Source organism: Trichosurus vulpecula, chromosome 5, assembly GCF_011100635.1.
Source record: "Trichosurus vulpecula isolate mTriVul1 chromosome 5, mTriVul1.pri, whole genome shotgun sequence".
Taxonomy (NCBI): Eukaryota; Metazoa; Chordata; class Mammalia; order Diprotodontia; family Phalangeridae; genus Trichosurus; species Trichosurus vulpecula.
Window position 1 is genome coordinate 285325039 of NC_050577.1, and position 18512 is coordinate 285343550.

Genomic DNA, 18512 nt, shown 5'->3' on the forward strand with positions numbered 1-18512 from the left:
AGCAGACATCCTGGGCTCCTCACTATCTCTCACTCCCCATATGCAAGCTGTTGCCAAAGCCTGTCCATTTGACGTTTGCGACATCTCTTGAAAAGCCTTCCACTCTTTTTGGACACAGCCACCATTGCAGTACAAGTGCTCATCTCCTCATACCTGGACTATTGCAGGGCCTCTTGGTGGGTTTGCCTGACTCAAATCTCTCCCTGCTCCAATTCATCCTTCACTCAGCTGCCAAAGTGATTTTTCCTAACTCATCACCCTCCTACTCAATAAACTCCAGTGGCTTTCATGCTCCAGCATCAAATACAAAATCATCTATTTGGCATTCAAAACCCTTCATAAGCCCTCTCTTACCTTTCCAATCTTCTCACATCTTTACTCTCTGACACATACTCCTCAGTCCTCCTACCACTCTCTCTAAACAAGACACTCTATCTCTCAGCTCTGGGCATTCTCTCTGGCTGTCCCCCATGCCTGGATGCTCTCTTTCCTCCTCTCTGACTACTAGCTTCCATGGCTTCCTGTGGGTCCCAACTAGAATCTCATCTTCTGCAGGAAGCCTTCCCCAGTCCCGCTTCACTCCAATACCTTCCCTCATTTCATTATTTTCTATTTATTCTGTATATAGCTTGTTCTTTGCTTTGTGTATATGTGTTTGCTTGTTGTCTCCCCCATTCCATTGGGAGCTCCTTGGGTAAGCTTCTTGAGGGCAGGGACTGTCTTTTACCTCCTTTTGTATCCCCAGCACTTATCACAGCATCGGCCACATGATAGACACATAATAGGGGCTTATGGATCAGTTGACTGAGCTTCACCCTAACTTACCCAGTTTCTAATAACATTTAAATGAATGAGTGGGAGGGACAGGAGGGTGTGATCTAACACTTTCCTACTTCCTAGCTCCTTTAGAAGATAACAGGGGTCTAATTCTTCAGTTGTTTTATCTCCAATCACTTAAATAACACTGAGGATAGGACTGTGAGGCTTGGGATGCTTTCATCGCTAACCTTATCTACCTCTGACTTCTCTGTGCCTCAAATTTTCCTGGAGCACAAGCAATTGAGTGCCCAAAGTATGCCAAGCCCTGTGTTGCTAGGTGCTAAGAACACAAAAGAAACAAAAACTGGACCCTGCCTTCTCGACACTTCCTGGGAAACAACACGTCCACACGTTAGGGAACATGTACCATGTAAATACAAGAATTTGGGGTTTTGGTGGTGAAGAGAAATAATAACAGCTGGGAGGAAATTAGGAAAGGTCTCATATAGAAAGAAGTTGGCTCTGGGGCCGAGCATTAGAGGAAGCAGCAGAGTTCAAGAGACAGAGAGAGGGATGAACCCTGGAGGAATGATGGGAGAGAGAGGAGGCTGTTGGGGGAGACTGTGAGGGATAGGAGGAAGGAGGGTTATCTCTTCATTTAGAGACTGAAGTGAGAGAGGAGAGGATGGAGGGTGAAATCAAGAGCTTTTGAAATGTAGAAAGGGGAGAAAAGAGAATTGGTGTCAAATGGCCTGTTTTCACAGTATAAAGTAAGAGGCAAGGCTTCTGAGAGGGAAAGGCAAGGGAAGATTCAGAATTACCCTTGTGGGGAATTCAGTGAAGAATTAATTAGAGGAGATTTATCTGGTTTATAGCCTTGTTTGGACATAGTCATTTGCATGTTGTCTCCCTCCTTAAATTGTACAAGGGCATGGACTGTTTCTGCCTTTCTTTGTATCCAAGTATTTAGCACATTAGGAGGTACTTAATAAATGCTGATTGATTGATTGCCACTCTACTGGATTCCAAGTCCAGTCTTCTGTCTCATACACCACACAGCCCCCAGGCTCAAAGCATCCAGTTCCTTCAACTGTTTTGGGACCACCTCTGAGATCATCTCCAGTTTTCCCTGTCTATAGCTTGTTTGTACATAGTTGTTTGCATGTTTTCTCCCCATTAGATTGTAAGCTCCTTGAGGGCAGGGTCTGTCTTTTACCTCTTTTTGTATCCCCAGTGCTTAGCGCAGTGCCTAGCACATAGTAGGTGCTTGATAAATGTTGACCGACCAACTGATTTGAAGAGCAAAAGGATTGCCCTGTAATATCAAGGGGTCCAGTTGGGATCAGAAGACAGTGGCCACAGCCTGGTTTTCTTTGGCTCTATCTAGCAGCTTCTCAGGATTAGGGGAGGTATCTGGTATGGGGAGGAACCTGGGGCTGGGATCTGAGCAAGGCATTGGAGGACAAGGAGGCAAGTTACTCAAGAGTAGAGGGGAACATCAAGTTGAACTAGTTAACTACAACATCAAGATTGCCTTCTCCAAAGTAAAGATTGAAGGACTAAACCTGTCAAGGTTAATTAGCCCCCACCTCCTTTTCCTTTCTCTCTCCCCTCCCTGCCTCTTGTACAATGTCTTTAGGAACAGAGGATCTTTATACTCCTAGCCTTTACTATGTTGCCTTGCTCATTTCAGGGCTGGGGGTGTCATTCAGGCAGGGGGTGTCTAGATTTGTGATTTCACTGTTGAGGAAATGCACAGTCATTGAGGAAACTCCTGCCAATGCAGAATAACAATGGAATCTTCAGTTTAGTTGCCAGGGCACTCTTAGAAGTTGAATGATTGACCCAAGGTCACCCAGCCAGTATAAGAGGTGACACTTGAATTCAGGTCACCCTGACTCAGATGCTCTCCATTTACTATACCAACCTTTTGTCTTATCTCATTAAATGTCTGTTGTACTGAACTGCCTAGGAAGGACATTTAAATGTATAATAAATGCTTTTGCCTAGAGAGATTGGCAAATCAGATTTCATATGGGCATGGTCCCAGGAGCATATCCTAATTTTATTAACATGGAAGTTATAATTAACAATATTTACAGGGAAATCACAGAAGTGTAAAGGCTTATCTTAAAAAAACAGGGGATGTAGCCAAGTAGCAACAATAAAACAACCTGCATGTAGCTATTTCTACTGTTACAAGACTAGAACACAATGGTCTCTGAAGAATTGAAAATAAGTTTCACACAAGCACATCAGAAATATGAACAGGCTGCTCCGTAGAGCAAATAAAAAATGTCAAAAAAGGAAGTGGAGTAAAGGAAGTTACTAAGGAAGCATACAAATGAAAGGGAGATAGGTGGGAGGTAGGGGGACAAATTGCAGGGTGGGGGGGGGCGACCTTCTTGTCCCACTGGCGTCTTGCAATGTCAAGTGAAAGCAAAGGAGGTCTCCAGGGTGATCCTCTCAGGATGTGGAAGGAAGACGGAAAAATGTCAGATAGGATGGGGAGGCAAGTTTGCGTAATTGGAGGGGACATCCAAACTGATGAGAACTCAGAGACATTGGGATTTGTCATATTCTCAGTGCCTGGCAGATAAATCAGTGATATATAAATGTTTACTGATTGGTTGATTTGGCAGTTGAAGCCTTTCAATATTAGGTTTTGTGCTATCATCCTCTTGAATACTATACCTTCTGGACTAACTGGTCTACTTTCTGCCTCATATACAATACATCATTTCCTGCCTCCTTGCCTTTGAACTAGGTGGTCCCCCATGCCTAGAAGGCACTCTCTCACCTCATAGAACGCAAAAGATCAAAGATTCAGAGCCGGATGGAACTTTGGAGAACATCACCTCCAGCCCCTTTATTTTACAGAGGAACAAACTAAGATTCACTTAGTGAAAATGGGAAAATAGAGTGGTATTTCCAAAATTCAAGGTATTACTATTATTATTTTCCATAATGACCAAAAAGCAACTGGTGGTAAGGATCTGGAGGGAGGGAGGGAGGGAGGGAAAGAGAGAGAGAGAGAGAGAGAGAGAGAGAGAGAGAGAGAGAGAGAGAGAGGAGGAGGAGGAGAGAGAGGGGGAGAGAGAGAGGAGGAGGAGAGAGAGGGGGAGAGAGAGAGAAGAGAAGAGAAGAGAAGAGAAGAGAAGAGAAGAGAAGAGAAGAGAAGAGAAGAGAAGAGAAGAGAAGAGAAGGGGGGAGAGGGAGAGTTTGATTTTCATTCTGAAATAGGATAACTACAGATGTGCCAACTTGTCATGATTCTAGTAGAAGCATAGCACTGCACCCCTCCTAACCAGAAACTCCACAGAAGATGACGTCCTGGCTTTGTGCTGGACCATTTATTTGTGATAATCCCATAGTCCTTCGAGGTTTCTGTGAAGCTCTGGTGTTTTCCCTTTTGCGAAGGAAACCTGGAGGTGGGCAAAGGGTCAAAGTGAGGGAATCCCGGCATGAGGAATGGAAGAAGCAGGCAGGGCAATATTGGGAAAGGACAGACGTGAAGAGGATGAAGACGGCTAGTAAAAAGGTTCATACTTGATATAGAAAGTAAGTAAAAGAGGACATCCAGAGCTATGGGGCCGAGGCTGGGGGAACCAGGTCAAATCATAGCTTTGCTATTGGTGAACCACTGGGCATCACTTCTGTATTCTGTGCCTCAGTTTCCCTATCTGCATAGATGCCCTCCGAGGTGCCCTGCGGCGGCGCTCTAGGTACACGATTTTAGGCCATTTAATCGCCCTGTGCCTCAGCTTCTCCGTCTGTAAAATGACGGGATTTCACTAGATGACTGAGGTCCCCTGCAGCGCTAGCTCTAGAAGGGGCGTGAGCTACAGGAACAAGTTCTGCTCTCCCTCCTCCTCCCTCCCTGACCCGCCCCTCTGCTCCTCCCCTCTCCCGCCCCTCCCAGGGAAGGAAGGCCCCGCCCCGTTCGCGCGCTTCCGCCCGCCCACGTGACGTCTCTCCCGCGGCCCCGCCCCTCTCCCGCGCGGTCATGGCGGCGCCCAGAACCGGGGCGCGCACGTGAGCGAGGACCCCCCCCCCCAACCCCGTGGCGCCAGGGTCTGGGTCATTGCCCCCGCCCTTCCTGCTCACTCGCCCCTCTGCCTGCAGCTCGGCTCCCGGGCCCGCTAACCCTCCCAGCAGCCGCAGCCATGAAGCCGAAACCCTTTGCCCACAAGACGGAGAACACGTACCGGGTAAGCGCTGGGCCTTGGCCAGCCCGGGCCGGGGGCGCGATCCGGACCAGGCCGGGGGCGCCCCCGAGGCCTCGGTCGGGCTCCGGCAGCAGCCGGGCCCGGGCAGGGGGCGGGAACAGGCGCAGGGCTTCAGTTTACTTCTTCGTGAAACGAGGGAGGGTCGGAGGAGCGTCGCCCCCTAAGGAGTCCCTGGCGGCCCCGGGGCTTGGGCCTGCGTGCCCTGGTTCTTGCGCGCGGCGCCTCGGCGCGTTCCCCAGCCTCAGTTTCCCCCCGAAAACCAGAGACCCGCAGCCCCCGCTGGGGGAGGGGCGGGTCCTGCTCTTTCCCAGAATCTCTTAATTAACCGATCCACCGAGCCGGCTTGGGGCTCCTGCCCAGGAAACCTTATGCCCCTGCGCTCAGGGGACTTCCACTCTGGCCGCCTGACCCTGTGTTCCCCGTGGGGTCTTTTGGCGTCCTCCCCCTGCCCTGGCCCGGGGTGTTCGTCTGGGAACCCGCTTCTAAGAAGCACCTCCGAGAGCAGCCCTGCCTCTGGGAGCGCCCATCCAGCGGGGCAGACCCCCTGGGAATCAGGGACAGGCTGGGGGATGGGAAATTCAGCAAAGGCTGCCAGGTCCGTCGTATAGTAACGTTTATGTGCCACTCCAAACTGTGCAAACCCCCTTCCCAGTCTTCTTCCCTTTTGTCATCACCCTCTGCAGAGGTGGGGGCCGTAACCATCATGGATGGGGGCAGAAAGCAGCAGCCAGCATTTCTGTAGCTTTCTTTTTTTTTAATTTTTTTTTTATTTGTAGAGCTTTCAGGTTTGCAGAGTGCTTTACAAATACCTCATTTTACCCCCATAGCCTTGAGACAGAGGATCTCTTATGGTTAGTTATTTACTAATAAGGTTTGGAGAGTGCTTTGCAAATATCTCATTTTACCCCCATAGCCTTGGGACAGAGGAGCTCTTATGGTTAGTTAATAATAACAGCATTTCTATAGTGCTTTAAGGTTTGCAAAGTGCTTTACAAATAGTATCTCATTTTATCCTCATAATCATGGGCAGTAGGCACTCTTATGGTTATTTAATAATAACAGCATTTATTATTCAAGGTTTGCAGAGTGCTTTACATATATCTGATTTCCCTCCCCCACCCCCAATCTTGGGAGGTAGGAGCTCTTATGATTGTTTAATAATAATAGCATTTATATAGAGAAGGTCTGCAGAGTGCTTTACAAATATTACCTCATTTTACCCTCACAATCTTGGGAGATAGGCACTCTTATGGTTGTTTAATAATAATAATATTTATATAGAGGTTTGCACAGTGCTTTACAAATATCTCATTTTACCCTCACAGTCTTGGGAAGTAGCTGCTCTTATATTTATTTAATAATAGTAGCATTTATATAGAGAAGATTTTGCAAAGTGCTTTACAAATATGTCATTTTATCCTCATAATCTTGGGCAGTAGGCACTCTTATGGTTATTTAATAATAACAGAGGTTTGCAGAGTGCTTTGCGTATATCTGATTTTACCCCTCCCCATCTTGGGAGATAGGAGCTCTTATGATTGTTTAATAATAATAACATTTATATAGAGAAGGTCTGTAGAGTGCTTTACAAATATTACCTCATTTTACCCCCGAATCTTGGGAAGTAACCGCTCTTATATTTATTTAATAATAATAGCATTTATATAGAGAAGGTTTTGCAAAGTGCTTTACAAATATCTCATTTCACCCTCACCCTCCCAAAGGTAGGTGCTATCATCATCATCATTATTATTATTGATAACAGTAGTAGTTAGCATATATATAGTGCCTTAAGGTTTGCAAAGTGTGTTAGAAATACGTCACTTTATCCTAAATCTTGGGAGGTAGGAGCTTTTATGATTAGTATTGATGAGAATAACTAGAGTTCATATAGTGCTTTAAGGTTTGCAAAACTCTTAACAAATATTATCTCATTTTATCCTCAACAAACTTGGGAGGTAGGTGCTAACCCCATTTTACAGATGAGGAAACTGAGGTTGAAAGATGTTAAGGGTCACCCATCTAGGAAGCTTCTGAGATGGATTTGAACTTGGGACTTTCTAAGTCCAAGTTACTTGCTCTGTCTCCCTGACTACAGAGCCTTCCTAAAGGGAGGGGATTTTCAGACAAGTAAAATCCATGAAACCAAGCCCATGCATGTAATCCTAGCCCCCCCAAACCAGTGTTGGGTGCTTCCTAATGGTTTGATGTGTCTATAACCATCCTGTATGTTTTCCAATTTTAGTTTCTTACCTTTGCTGAACGTCTCGGGAATGTTAACATCGATATCATCCATCGGATTGATAGGACTGCCAGTTATGATGAGGTAAGAATGTCATCTGTGACAAATCTTTCTGTTATTTGAAGGGTATTTAAAAATGGATCACTGTTGGTGTGTCTGGGAGAGTTTTCGGGTTGATTGTATTTTGACCAAGTATAATGCAAGGGGGTCATTGTAATTGATGTTTTATACCATGTTTCAGACCTTGCATAGTATTTGACCTACTCAGGTTCCTTCCAGCTCTCCAACATTGGTTTGTTTTTTTTTGGTGGAAATTTATATGGTTTTGTCTGTTGCGAGGAACTCCTTGTGTGGGGACACCCTCTGATGATGCAGATCTGCTACAACTCTTCTATAACTGTGAGACTTCATTTCCTGAGCCTTTGAAAAGTTCAGGGACCTACCCCAGGTCATGCAGCCCCATGTGCCAGAGGTAGGGTTTGAACCTAGGACTTGCTGGCCCTCCCTATGCACTATACTAGGCTGAGGATTAATTTCTAGTGTGGTATAGACCTGCTTTCGACAGTGGGAAGTTTGAGGCAAGGAGGAAAAATCTCCCCAACTTGATCCTCCAATCCTTTCTTCCCCTCTCACCTAAATTCCCCCAAATCCTATCTAACTGCTGCCTCTGGTTTCCAGTCTCTTGCTCCCTCCTTCTACTCATCCCTAGGGAAGCTGTTTGCTGTCTGAGTTTTAATGCCAACTCCCTGGAAATGCCTTGCCCAGCTTGACCCCACGTGACTGGACTAGAGTTCTGTTCCAAAAGAGACTGGATTATCGCAGGGGATAGTGGATTCTCTCCCACCGGTGGTCTTTTTGAAAAAATATTTCTCTGTTTTGGTTACAAATATAGCAGTTATCTACAAGTATTAACTTTTTCAATGTACAAAGAACAAGAAAGGATATTGTATATTGTGTCCAGTTAAGACTGCCCAGGGCTGATAGTAATTGTATTTCCTGCTGCTTGGTAGAGAGGACAGACTGGAGATACAGAATATGAGACCTGTCTTTGGACATAGATGAAGTATTGACTTGTTCTGCTTAATTATATTTATTTGTTACAGGGAAGGTTTTTTTGGAGGAGGAAGGAAAGGAAGAAAGAAGAGAGTGAAAGGCTGTAATAACAGTGCAAAAAAAAACTATCATTGAAACATTCAAAATATAAAACAAAAGAGTTTGGAAAATGATACAACAGGGCATTTTGTTACTACTGTGCTAAATTTTATAAGTATTTTTTTAAAAAGAAATTGAACTTGATGCAGGTTATACATGTGCAATCATATAAAACTTTCCATATTAGTCATTTTGTACAAGAAAAGTTGAACGACAGCAAAAAAGAATGAAAAGAAAGTGAAGAACAGTTTGCTTCAGTCCACATTCAGACAACATCAGTTCTTTCTTGGACTGGATAGTATGTGTTCTCATTAGTCCTTTGAGATTATCTTAGGTCTTTGTGTTGCTGAGAAGAGCCAAGTCATTCACAGTTCATCATCTCACAACGTTGCTGTTACTATGTACAACATTCTCCTGGTTCTGTTCATTTCACTTTGCATCAGTTCATGTAAAATCTTTACAATGAGCTGTGTGTTTTTAAATGTTACAGTGGTCCCCTATTTTTGACATCACTGTCCTTCCCTCACAAATGGAAAAAAGAAAAAAGAATGTGTGTGTGTGTGTGTGAAACCAAACACTAACCACAAGCATACTCAGGCAAAATCAACCCACACAGTGGCCATGTCCATAGATTGTGTTCTGCGCCTTGTGTCCATCACCTGTGCCAAGAGGTGGCCAACAGGCCTCATCGTTGGTCCTCCAGACACATGGTTGGATGTGCTTTGGTCATCATTCTTAAGCCTTACAGAATTTTTTACAATATTATTGTCCCTGTGCAAATTGTTCTCCTGGTTTTGTTCACTTTACTCTGTCAGTTCATATTCTGCATGGATTTCTGAAATCTTTGACACCAGTTGGTTATCTTCTTAGATCCTAGTTTTTTTCTTTATCCTTAGCCTCCCTTTACCGCCTTGCTTTTCCCTCTCTTCAGGATCCAGAGAGTTCTTTTGCTTGTGACTCTTCCCTCTAATCTGCCTTCTCAATCTCCCACCCCCACTTGTTTCCCCTTTCAGTTTGATGTGTTTGTACACAGGACTGCTTATATTTTGATGTAGACCCTCTGGTGTCCTCATCAAATAAGAGAATTGCCCACCCCACAGCACCATCTCCAGGTTTGTATATTCTCCTGCTCCTGCATCCCTCTTAGGAGAAATGACAAGTCTCCCCCTCTTCCTACACCACTTACAAACCTTCCTTCAGTCCCCATCTTCAGACTCTTAGAATAACACCAACCTGCTACCCCCCTCAGAGCCCTTTGCAGGGATACTTGTTCTTCCTTGTTAGAATGTTAGCACTACATCATCAGTCAAGTGCTCCTAATTGCTCAAGTGAATTTACTCTTGTAGGTTTCTCTTGACACTTGAGTTTGTATTTCAGAGTTCCTGTTGAGCTTTTAATCAGGAATGTTTCCAAGTCCTCTGTCCCATTAAAGGTCTATTCCTCCTCTCCTTCCCCTTCCCCCCATTAGATAATATTCTGTCTTATAGGGTATTTTATTCTTGTTTATAGGCCTGTGTCTTTTCCTTTTGGAATACTATATTCTGAACTCTCTCATTTTTAGTGCAAGCTGCTAGGTCATATGTGATCCTTACCAATTCCATGGTACTTGAACGGCATCCAGCCTTCCTGGACGTTTGTAAGATTTTCTTTGATTTGGGAGCTTTGATTTTGGCTGTGACACTCCTTTGGAGCTTCTGTTCAGGGGGTGATTAATAATTTTCTTGCTATCTTTTCCTTGCCTTCTGGTTCTAATAGATCTGGACACTTTCCATTTATTATCTTGAAATACAGTATCAGGTTTTGGTTGTTTTTTGTTTTGCTTTTTGCACATGGTTTTTAGGGAGTTTAATGATTTATCTCTTCTTAATCTTTTCCAGGCTAGTTGTTTTTGATATTAGATATCTTACTTTTTGAATAATTTTTTTCAGTTCTTGATTTTATTCTGATATTTCTTGCTCTCTCAGGGAATTATTGACTTCTGTTTGGCCTGTTTTGATCTTCAGGGATTCCGTTTCTTAGGGAGTGATTACCACTCTGTCTTCTAAGCTACTTTTCCTTCTTCCCCTTTTTTCCTCCAGAGCTTTTTTTTTTTTGCCTGTTCTTTATTTCTTGTTTCATTTCTTCTGGTGATTGTGAAAATCCATTTTTTCTTTTCAGTCTCGCTGACAGCTGTTATGGAGTTAGATTTGCAATAATTTTTTATACTGGGTGGTGTTTTTTTTGATTTACTTATCTCTTCAGTTTTAGTTCCTAATTAGGGTTGGTCTTGTCCTGGATCCCTTGAGTTCTTGCACTGCCTGTTCATCAGATTGTGCACTACCTGAGAGCTGAGGCTTTCTTTTGCCTTTTTGTATCCCCGGAGCTTAGCACAGTGTTTGGCACATAGTAGGCACTTAATAATTGTTTATTGACTGACTGACTGATTGACCTCTATGTCCTGTGGTTTGGATTCCCTGGATCATTAAGGTTTGGAGTGTCTCAGATCAGAGTATTATGAACCTCAGAGCCTATGGGCCTGGGCTGTTCTGGTCTGAGGGCTGACAAACCCTTGGGGGCTTGCAAGGTCTTCAGCTTGGGGCTTTCTCAGGGGAGTCCTCCACCTTTGCTGTCTCAGGACCTAAATACTTGCAGGCTGCATATGTCCAGTATGTGGTGCTGCTGGGAGGTTATCCTGCCCTGGCTTTGCTGGCTGGAGGGGCCTGGCTGACTTTCTGAACAGGTCTGTGGTGAAAGACTTGTTCTTTGGATTTTATGCTCATTGTTGAGTGTGGGGAAAATTTTAGGGCTTCATCTGAGTGTATTGGTATATGGGAGCTGGGCAGCTTGACTCTGCTAGAGGTGGTGGTCATGGTGGGAAGTCCCATAATTCTCTACATTATCTGCATAGGGATGATCATTGAACACATGAGAGCTGATGAAGTCAGAGAGATGGATGAGGACTGAGAACAAATCATTGGATTTGGCAATTAAGAAGTCATTAATAACTCTGGATAGAGCAGTTTCAGTGGAGGGATGGGTTAGGAATGTATGAAAGGAAGTGGAAGCAATGAGTTGTTTGACTAAGAAAGGGAAGAAAGATAGAGGATGATCACTGGAGGGGATAGAAGGCTCTAGGGAGGGTCTTTCAAGGATGGAGCTGCTTTGGGCATATTTGAAAGCAGTAGGGAAAGAGCCAGTAGATAGAAAGAGGTTGACTAGGGAATTTTTATTGAAATTAAATTATACCGATTAAAGTATCATATGGATTACATCTCAGTACAAAGATAGTAGTAATCCGTGATCTTAGCTGCTTTAAAGTTTCCTGTACAGCCAGTTTTGTATTTTTAGGAGGGGGGAAGGCAGGGCAATTGGGGTTAAGTGACTTACCCAAAGTCACACAGCTAGTAAGTGTATCAAGTGTCTGAGGCCGGATTTGAATTCAGGTCCTCCTGACTCCAGGGCCGGTGCTCTACTCACTGCGCCACCTAGCTACCCCCAGTTTTGGATTTTTAAAATAAAAAAGGAATTTGCAATTTGGAAAGACTTGCCTAAGGTGTAAATTCCTTTCAATTCATACTTGGAGTATTGCCTTTGCTGTATTCACTTGGCTTGTTAACTAATGCAGTGTCTTGGTTTTATAGGAGGTAGAAACCTACTTTTATGAAGGACTGCAGAAATGGAGAGAATTGAACCTCACAGAGCATTTTGGTATGTACTATTAAAGTTTATTAATATATTCATCAGTGGTAGTATTGGATGTTTTCTCTGTTAACAAATACACTTCTGTACTATTATATAATAGCAAGAGTAATTCCTTCTCCTCTCCCCCTTCTTAGGAAAATTTTACAAAGAAGTTGTTGGCAAATGTCAGTCGTTCAATCAGCTGGTTTACCATCAGAGTGAGGTTGTCCTGAGCTTGAAGACCCACCTGCAGATCAAGCACAGCCTGGCCTATCAGCCACTTTTGGAGTAAGTTGGGTGAAGGCCCATAGTGTGACAGCCCATTCAGGAAATAGGTCGTTTCACTGGACCATGAGGAATTCCCACCTCCCTTGGGAAGGCCTACTGTATGAAGCAGCCACTGCCTTTTGATGGTGATGGACAGGGACATGGTGACTTATGATACAGTCCTCCTACTCAATTAGCCTTCCTTAGGTCCTCAAGCTGACTCTGGGTGCTCAAAGGCTGTGCCAGCAGATAGCTGTTAGTACCAGGTACCACAGGCTGGAGGGTGTAGGAGTACAGTCAGCAACAGAGTGTTCTTTTTAAGGCCCTTTGTGATCCTATGACCTACAAAATCACAGATCTTTGAAGTATGATTGAATTATCAGTGATTTATGAGTCAGAAACAAGAAGAATCTACGCTTTAACCTGTGCTATTTGAATGTTAAAATAGATGTTGTTTGTACGAAGCATTGACATACTGTGGTGCTCAATATGTTATAATAATATATTTTATATATAGTATATTATAAAATAGCTGTATGTGTATATATATATGCGTATGTATTTGTATGTGTATGTGTTTTCCTGAGCAGCCAGGTACTTGTATTTTAAACATTAGCAAAAAAGGAATTTGCAGTTTGGAAAGGCTTGCCTAAGGTATAAATCCTTTTCATTCTTGGAATGGTGCCTTTCTTATATCATTAACAGTGCTTGTATTTTACTTAGAAAATCTTTTTTTAAAATACACACGTACGCATAGCATTGACTCACAACAGTGGTGTATATATATCATATGGTGTGCTATATATAGCATATTATAATATACAAAAGATACATGTATATCTTTAAAATATGAGAGGGTGTGTGTGTGTGTGTGTGTTTGTGTGTGTGTGTGTGTGTGTGGAGAGAGAGAGCTTTAAAAAATCCCTCCAACTCCCCCTTGTTCTGTATGACAGAATTAGTGGAGTAATATATTTCTCTTTATGTTGATAGAAAAAGTAGCCCTTGTCTGATCCATTGTTTAATTATTTCTTTGTCAGGCTCCAAGGATAGAAAGAATTTTTTAAATGTTTGATTAAGCCCTAATTTGTAAGTGCTTTGATATTTGAGAAACATTCTCATATTCTGTGAACAGGCATTGTCTCTCCCCCCACCCTCTTCCCCCCTTTAACTTTATTTTCTGGGCCAGAAGGCGGGGATCACACCTGCAATTTGATGGAAATAAGGAAATGAGGTCAGATTTGCCTCAACCAAGGCAAATCTCTACTATCTCTGCAGGTCATAGTCTTGGTTTCCTAGGGCCCTGAGAGGTTAGTGACATGCCAGGGGTCACAGGGACCGAATGTGTCAGGGTGACTTGACCCAGGTCTTTCTCAACATGAGGCTGTCCCATATCCCTTCTCACCCTCCTGCTTATGCTTCAGATACTGGGAGATTTTGGAGTCTTAGTCTTTTGACATCATGAATGCCTTTTGGTTATTTCCAATGCAGCCTGGTTGTTCAGTTGGCTCGGGATCTTCAGACGGACTTTTATCCAAATTTTAAAGACTTTTTCCTGGCCATCACAGCGATTCTAGAGACCCAGGACACCGAGTTGTTGGAGTGGGCTTTTACCTCCCTCTCTTACCTTTACAAGTACCTCTGGAGACTTATGGTCAAGGACATGCCAAATATATACAGGTAACTTTCTCATTTGTGTGCCCCCAGGCTACCTTTTTAGGCTTATCTCCCATTATCTCCCTTAATTAACTGTCCTAACCACCTACCCCCCCCAAAACGTATTAGCACAGTTTGCTATAAATAAAAAAAAACAAAAACAGGCAATTCTTTTAAAATCTTACGTAGCTGTATAAGCTCTGGGGATCCTCATCACAACTCTCACTGTCAGATTGAGTCCCTAAGGCCCTCCCTGTTCTGTGGGTATTCCCTGAGAGTTTGAGGGTGTCACTTCCCAGTGCTCTTGGCTTGAGCCTCCATTCTGCTGTGTTCTCCCCAGCATTAACTGCCAGTGATTAGTACCCCAGTTTCATTTAACTGCTTACTAAGAATCAGGTTTACCTAAAAAGACATTGGTTATATAGATGGGCTGCAAAGTAAAGATACATAGTTATACACAAAGCTTTCTAGATATAGTACAGTTTTCTCCCAAACCAGAGGATGGGATCAGGGTCACAATCCTCTGCTTGGGAAAAGGGATGACAGAGCATTTACTGCAAGATATTCACCCCACCAAGTTCACTTCTGGGCCATTGATGGATGAGTCTGTGCCTTGGGGATCATGGCCTCCCCCACTTGTTGCCCACATTCCAATGTGGATTCCAGCTCATGGACTTGGAGCACTCAGTACTCTGACCTTTCCAAGCTCATGGAGGCCGTATCTGTTTCCACTAGGCCTTCACTTACAATCAGGGACAGTAGACCCAGTGGACCCAGAATTCATAGCAGGCCCATGTACCAGAGGCCTCTCTCCTCACTGAGGACTTCTGGCATGCCTTGCCTCCTGACTTGCGGACTTGAACATAGCTGGGCAAGCATTCAAAAAATTCCTTAATGAAACCTTCATGAGATTCTGTAACATTGATTTTCTGTGCCCTTGGTTTTCTCACTTTGCTCTCGTGACTGAACATGTGTATTTCTGGTTTCCCCAGTGAGATGGATAAAAATGCTCCCTCATTGGGGGCCTCTACCTGTTAGGTCGCTGTTGAAGGAATGACTAATATATTGAATGGGCTGTTGGTTATCAAATATGTCCCACTTCCCTTCCAGTTTATACAGTACGCTCCTGGCTCACCACAAACTACATATAAGGAATTTTGCAGCAGAAAGCTTTACGTTTTTGATGAGAAAGGTAAGCCCTGTGTTTTTTTGAAAGTGTCTATGAAATTGCTTATTCATAGAACAGAGTAGAGTGGCATCGCCTTCACAGAGTAGAAGCAGTTTCTGTAGTCTGTCCCTGCTCTAAATTCAGTTCAACTCCATGTAAGTATGGGCAGGCTGCAACACATCACATATGGACAGGGACTGACTTAGCAGAAACAGCTGCTGTGAACAGGGGAAAACAGACTGGTCAGAGAGCAAGAGTGAGGGGTTGATGGGACAGCCTGTGTTCTTCACTGGTTTCTAGATACTGTGAAGAGAGCCGGAGGAAGGCCCAGCCCCCAGGGCCAGTAGAGGGGAGGACATGGATATAGGCAGGTATTGTTGGAGGGCATGCCCTCATGGAGATCACAGGTCCCTGGGCTGTGTACTGGGCACTGAACCAGTTCGGGGGATGCAGACACAAAATAGCCCCTGCCCTTCAGCATCTTCCAGTCTGCTGCTGGTCCATGTGTCTCCTTCCCTCTCCAGTCACCTTGTAGTGACTCTCTGGGTAGGTGCTGTGCCTCCTCTCTTGGGGGGTACATCATTCCCCTTTTCATGTGGGTCCTGGGCCCCTCTAGCCATCAGTCTGGGGAAGCTTCTGGACCCCTTCTCACAATCACGTTTTCAGGTGCATAAAATAAAATGCATAAGACTACCAGGGAAGCCAGTGACTGAATTACAGTTGTCAAAATATTAAATAACAACGTGATAGATGGCCAGTAGAGAGCCCTGCCCCAGTGGAACGGAGCCAGGGCAGCAGAGAGCCTTTGATTTTGTCTTCCTATCCCCAGTCTAGAACGTGGTCTGGCACGTTAGAGATGCTTAGTAAATATTTGTCCCTTGGAATTCAGTTGAATTTCCCCTAGGGCTTAGTTCATGTTTCTTATTAATGCAGTGACACCATTTTGGTTTTCATTTCATGCTTATCCAAGTTTATATTAAGCATTTTTTTAGTGTATTTATGAAAAGCTGCTTTTGATTTAAGTCACAGATAGTCCTTTTGATAGCTAACTGGCTGGAGAAAGTGAGCATTTATTAGGCATGTACTGTGTGCCAGGCTCTGTGCTAAGTGCCAGGGGTACAAATAGACTCAAAGGAAAGTGAGTCCCTCCCTTTGGGGAAGAGGCACACTCTGGGTTGCCGAATGGGGGGAGTGGGAGGAACGGGGGCCCAGTTCTGGCCAGGCCTCACCAGTGGGGGGGGGGAGGGGTGGGCTGTGGCGGGAGAGCTTCAGATCCTGGAAAGTAGAATGGTTTCATGGGCTGTTTGTATTCCAAGTCCCTAGCACAGGGTGTGTCCTATAGTGAACGATTAACCAATGCCTACTGATTGATTATGAGATAAGGAGATTTGTAGTGACTTTGACTGGGGATGATAGGCATGAACTCATTCACCAGTGTTAGTAATGTTAGCATTTCTAGTGCTTCCTAGTGAAAGAGTAAAATTGCGGGCATATTTCTCCCCATTGTAGTTTGTAAATCATATGTAAGCGTGAGTCAGTGTAATTTCTTTTGAGAGGCACAGAGTGTTAACCTTATATGATGAGTTAATGTTTAGGTCACGGGTCCTTTGACCAATGTTTATGTAAGGGTACGTATACTTAGTTAAAGCAGTTTGAGATCATTTTTATTACCTTTAAATGTGTTTTTCCTCTGCATTAAATGTACCTGCAATAGTTTACAAATAAACAGAAAGTGAATAAGATGATTGGTTATAAGTTGGACATTTTAAAAGCTGTGAATGACATTCTTCTGGGATTTTTCTGTAGGTTTCGGATCAAGACAGCCTCTTTAATTTAATGTTTCTTGACCTTGGCAAACATCCCACAAAAGTAGAAGGTGTTGGACAGTTACTTTTTGAAATGTGCAAAGGAGTCAGAAATATGTTCCACTCCTGTGCATCCAAGGTAAATAAGAGAGGGAAAGGGGTTGGATGGAGGAATGAAAGCAAGTAAAGAATGCCTTTGGGGGGGGATGGGGGCTGTGAGAGGAGAGGTGTGCTGGAGAGTTGTGCTTCGTATTACCCCTCTGGATTCTTGGATCTGTTCCTGTCATTTCTGATACCATTCTGGGATAATTGCTTCAGTCGCTTACTCTGGGAATTGACCCTTCTCCCCAGCTCTCACCTTTGGCCTCCCTGTTGGTCCTAACACCTGGTAATTGATTGGATCCCTTTTTCCTCTTTTCTCTAAGGAAATGTTTGTTTTGGCTGTTTGCCACAAATCCCAAAGGGTGTGCCTTTTGGAATTTCCCCAGTCATTCCCCCAGTGAGACTGGGCACTGATAAAAAGATTACTGCTCCAGATTTGTTGGGTTCCTGCTAGACTTAGGAGAAGGGAACTGAAAAATGATTCTTGATCCATAAATCAGTTCTGGAAAGGGAGAGAACTAAGGGAAGGGTGACTGGAAGAATTTGAGAAATGGGAAGCAAAGGGCCTAACGTGAGTCCTTCCTTGCTCTCCTGAGTCCTGTCTACAAAGGACCTCTCAGTGTTGCTTTAAGGTATTTGTTGACCATTGGTCTACTTCGCCTTAGTTGATATTTACACAGCCGGCTCCCCCCCCCCCCCCCCCCCCCCCCCCCCGCCCTTGGGCTTCATTCTCCTCCAGCTCACTCCAGAAGACCCATTCTCAGCAGCTAGGGTCCATTATAGTCCACAAGCCTTGCACAGATCAGAAGAATGTGGGCCCTCTCCCCCCAACCTAAGCTACTCTAGCGGGGTCCAGAGGTCTCAAACTACAGGCCCGGGCTCCCTAGTTCAGCTCACCATATTAAAAGGCATAAGGGAAATGTTTGACAACATAAATGAAAATATAATAGAACATAGGTACTGTTAATTTGTGGTTTTCTAATTCAGTATGGCGCCTGCAGGGCTCTCTTTGAGTTGATGCTGCTGGTGTAGACATGGAAGGCCAGCCTTGGAGTCAAGAGGACTCCTTTGCTGGCTGTCAGTAGGTCAGTTAGTGCCACCTGCAACTCCCCAACGCTACAGATTGCAGACAGATTGCAGATTTGTGTCAGTGGTGTGAGGAGTTCTGCATCCACCTCTGAAACCACAGGGCCAGGTTCTATCACAGACTTCCAGAAGGCTGTGTGCCTTTCTCTCAAGAGGTTAATTGGGGGAATCTCTTGGAGGCGGTGAGAGAGGTGATGCTTTAGCTGAAGAGCTGAGTGGAAACAGTTGTAAAGGAGGCATAAGTAGGAATTTTATGATAGAAATAAGACGTGCTCTCACATATTCACTCATTCCTTCATCCATCCGTGTGTCCATTCATTCATGGAACCTGATCTGTGATTTCTTGAATGTTGGGATTCCCGATGAGGAAACTTCTTCACCAATTCAGA

The 18512-nt window shown here is 44.2% G+C and overlaps 1 protein-coding gene across 1 annotated transcript in view; it reads left to right on the plus strand.

Annotated features, from left to right (window-relative positions):
- The first annotated feature begins 4900 nt into the window (after window positions 1-4900).
- The window catches only part of UTP20 (UTP20 small subunit processome component), a 103838-nt gene continuing 90226 nt past the window's right edge, over window positions 4901-18512 (plus strand). The window contains exons 1-7 of the mRNA XM_036759382.1: window positions 4901-4970; window positions 7234-7314; window positions 12003-12069; window positions 12198-12330; window positions 13798-13986; window positions 15073-15154; window positions 16937-17074. Of these exons, the coding sequence (XP_036615277.1) occupies window positions 4926-4970; window positions 7234-7314; window positions 12003-12069; window positions 12198-12330; window positions 13798-13986; window positions 15073-15154; window positions 16937-17074 (735 nt within the window). The 5' untranslated portion in view covers window positions 4901-4925. The remainder of the gene's footprint in view (window positions 4971-7233; window positions 7315-12002; window positions 12070-12197; window positions 12331-13797; window positions 13987-15072; window positions 15155-16936; window positions 17075-18512) is intronic.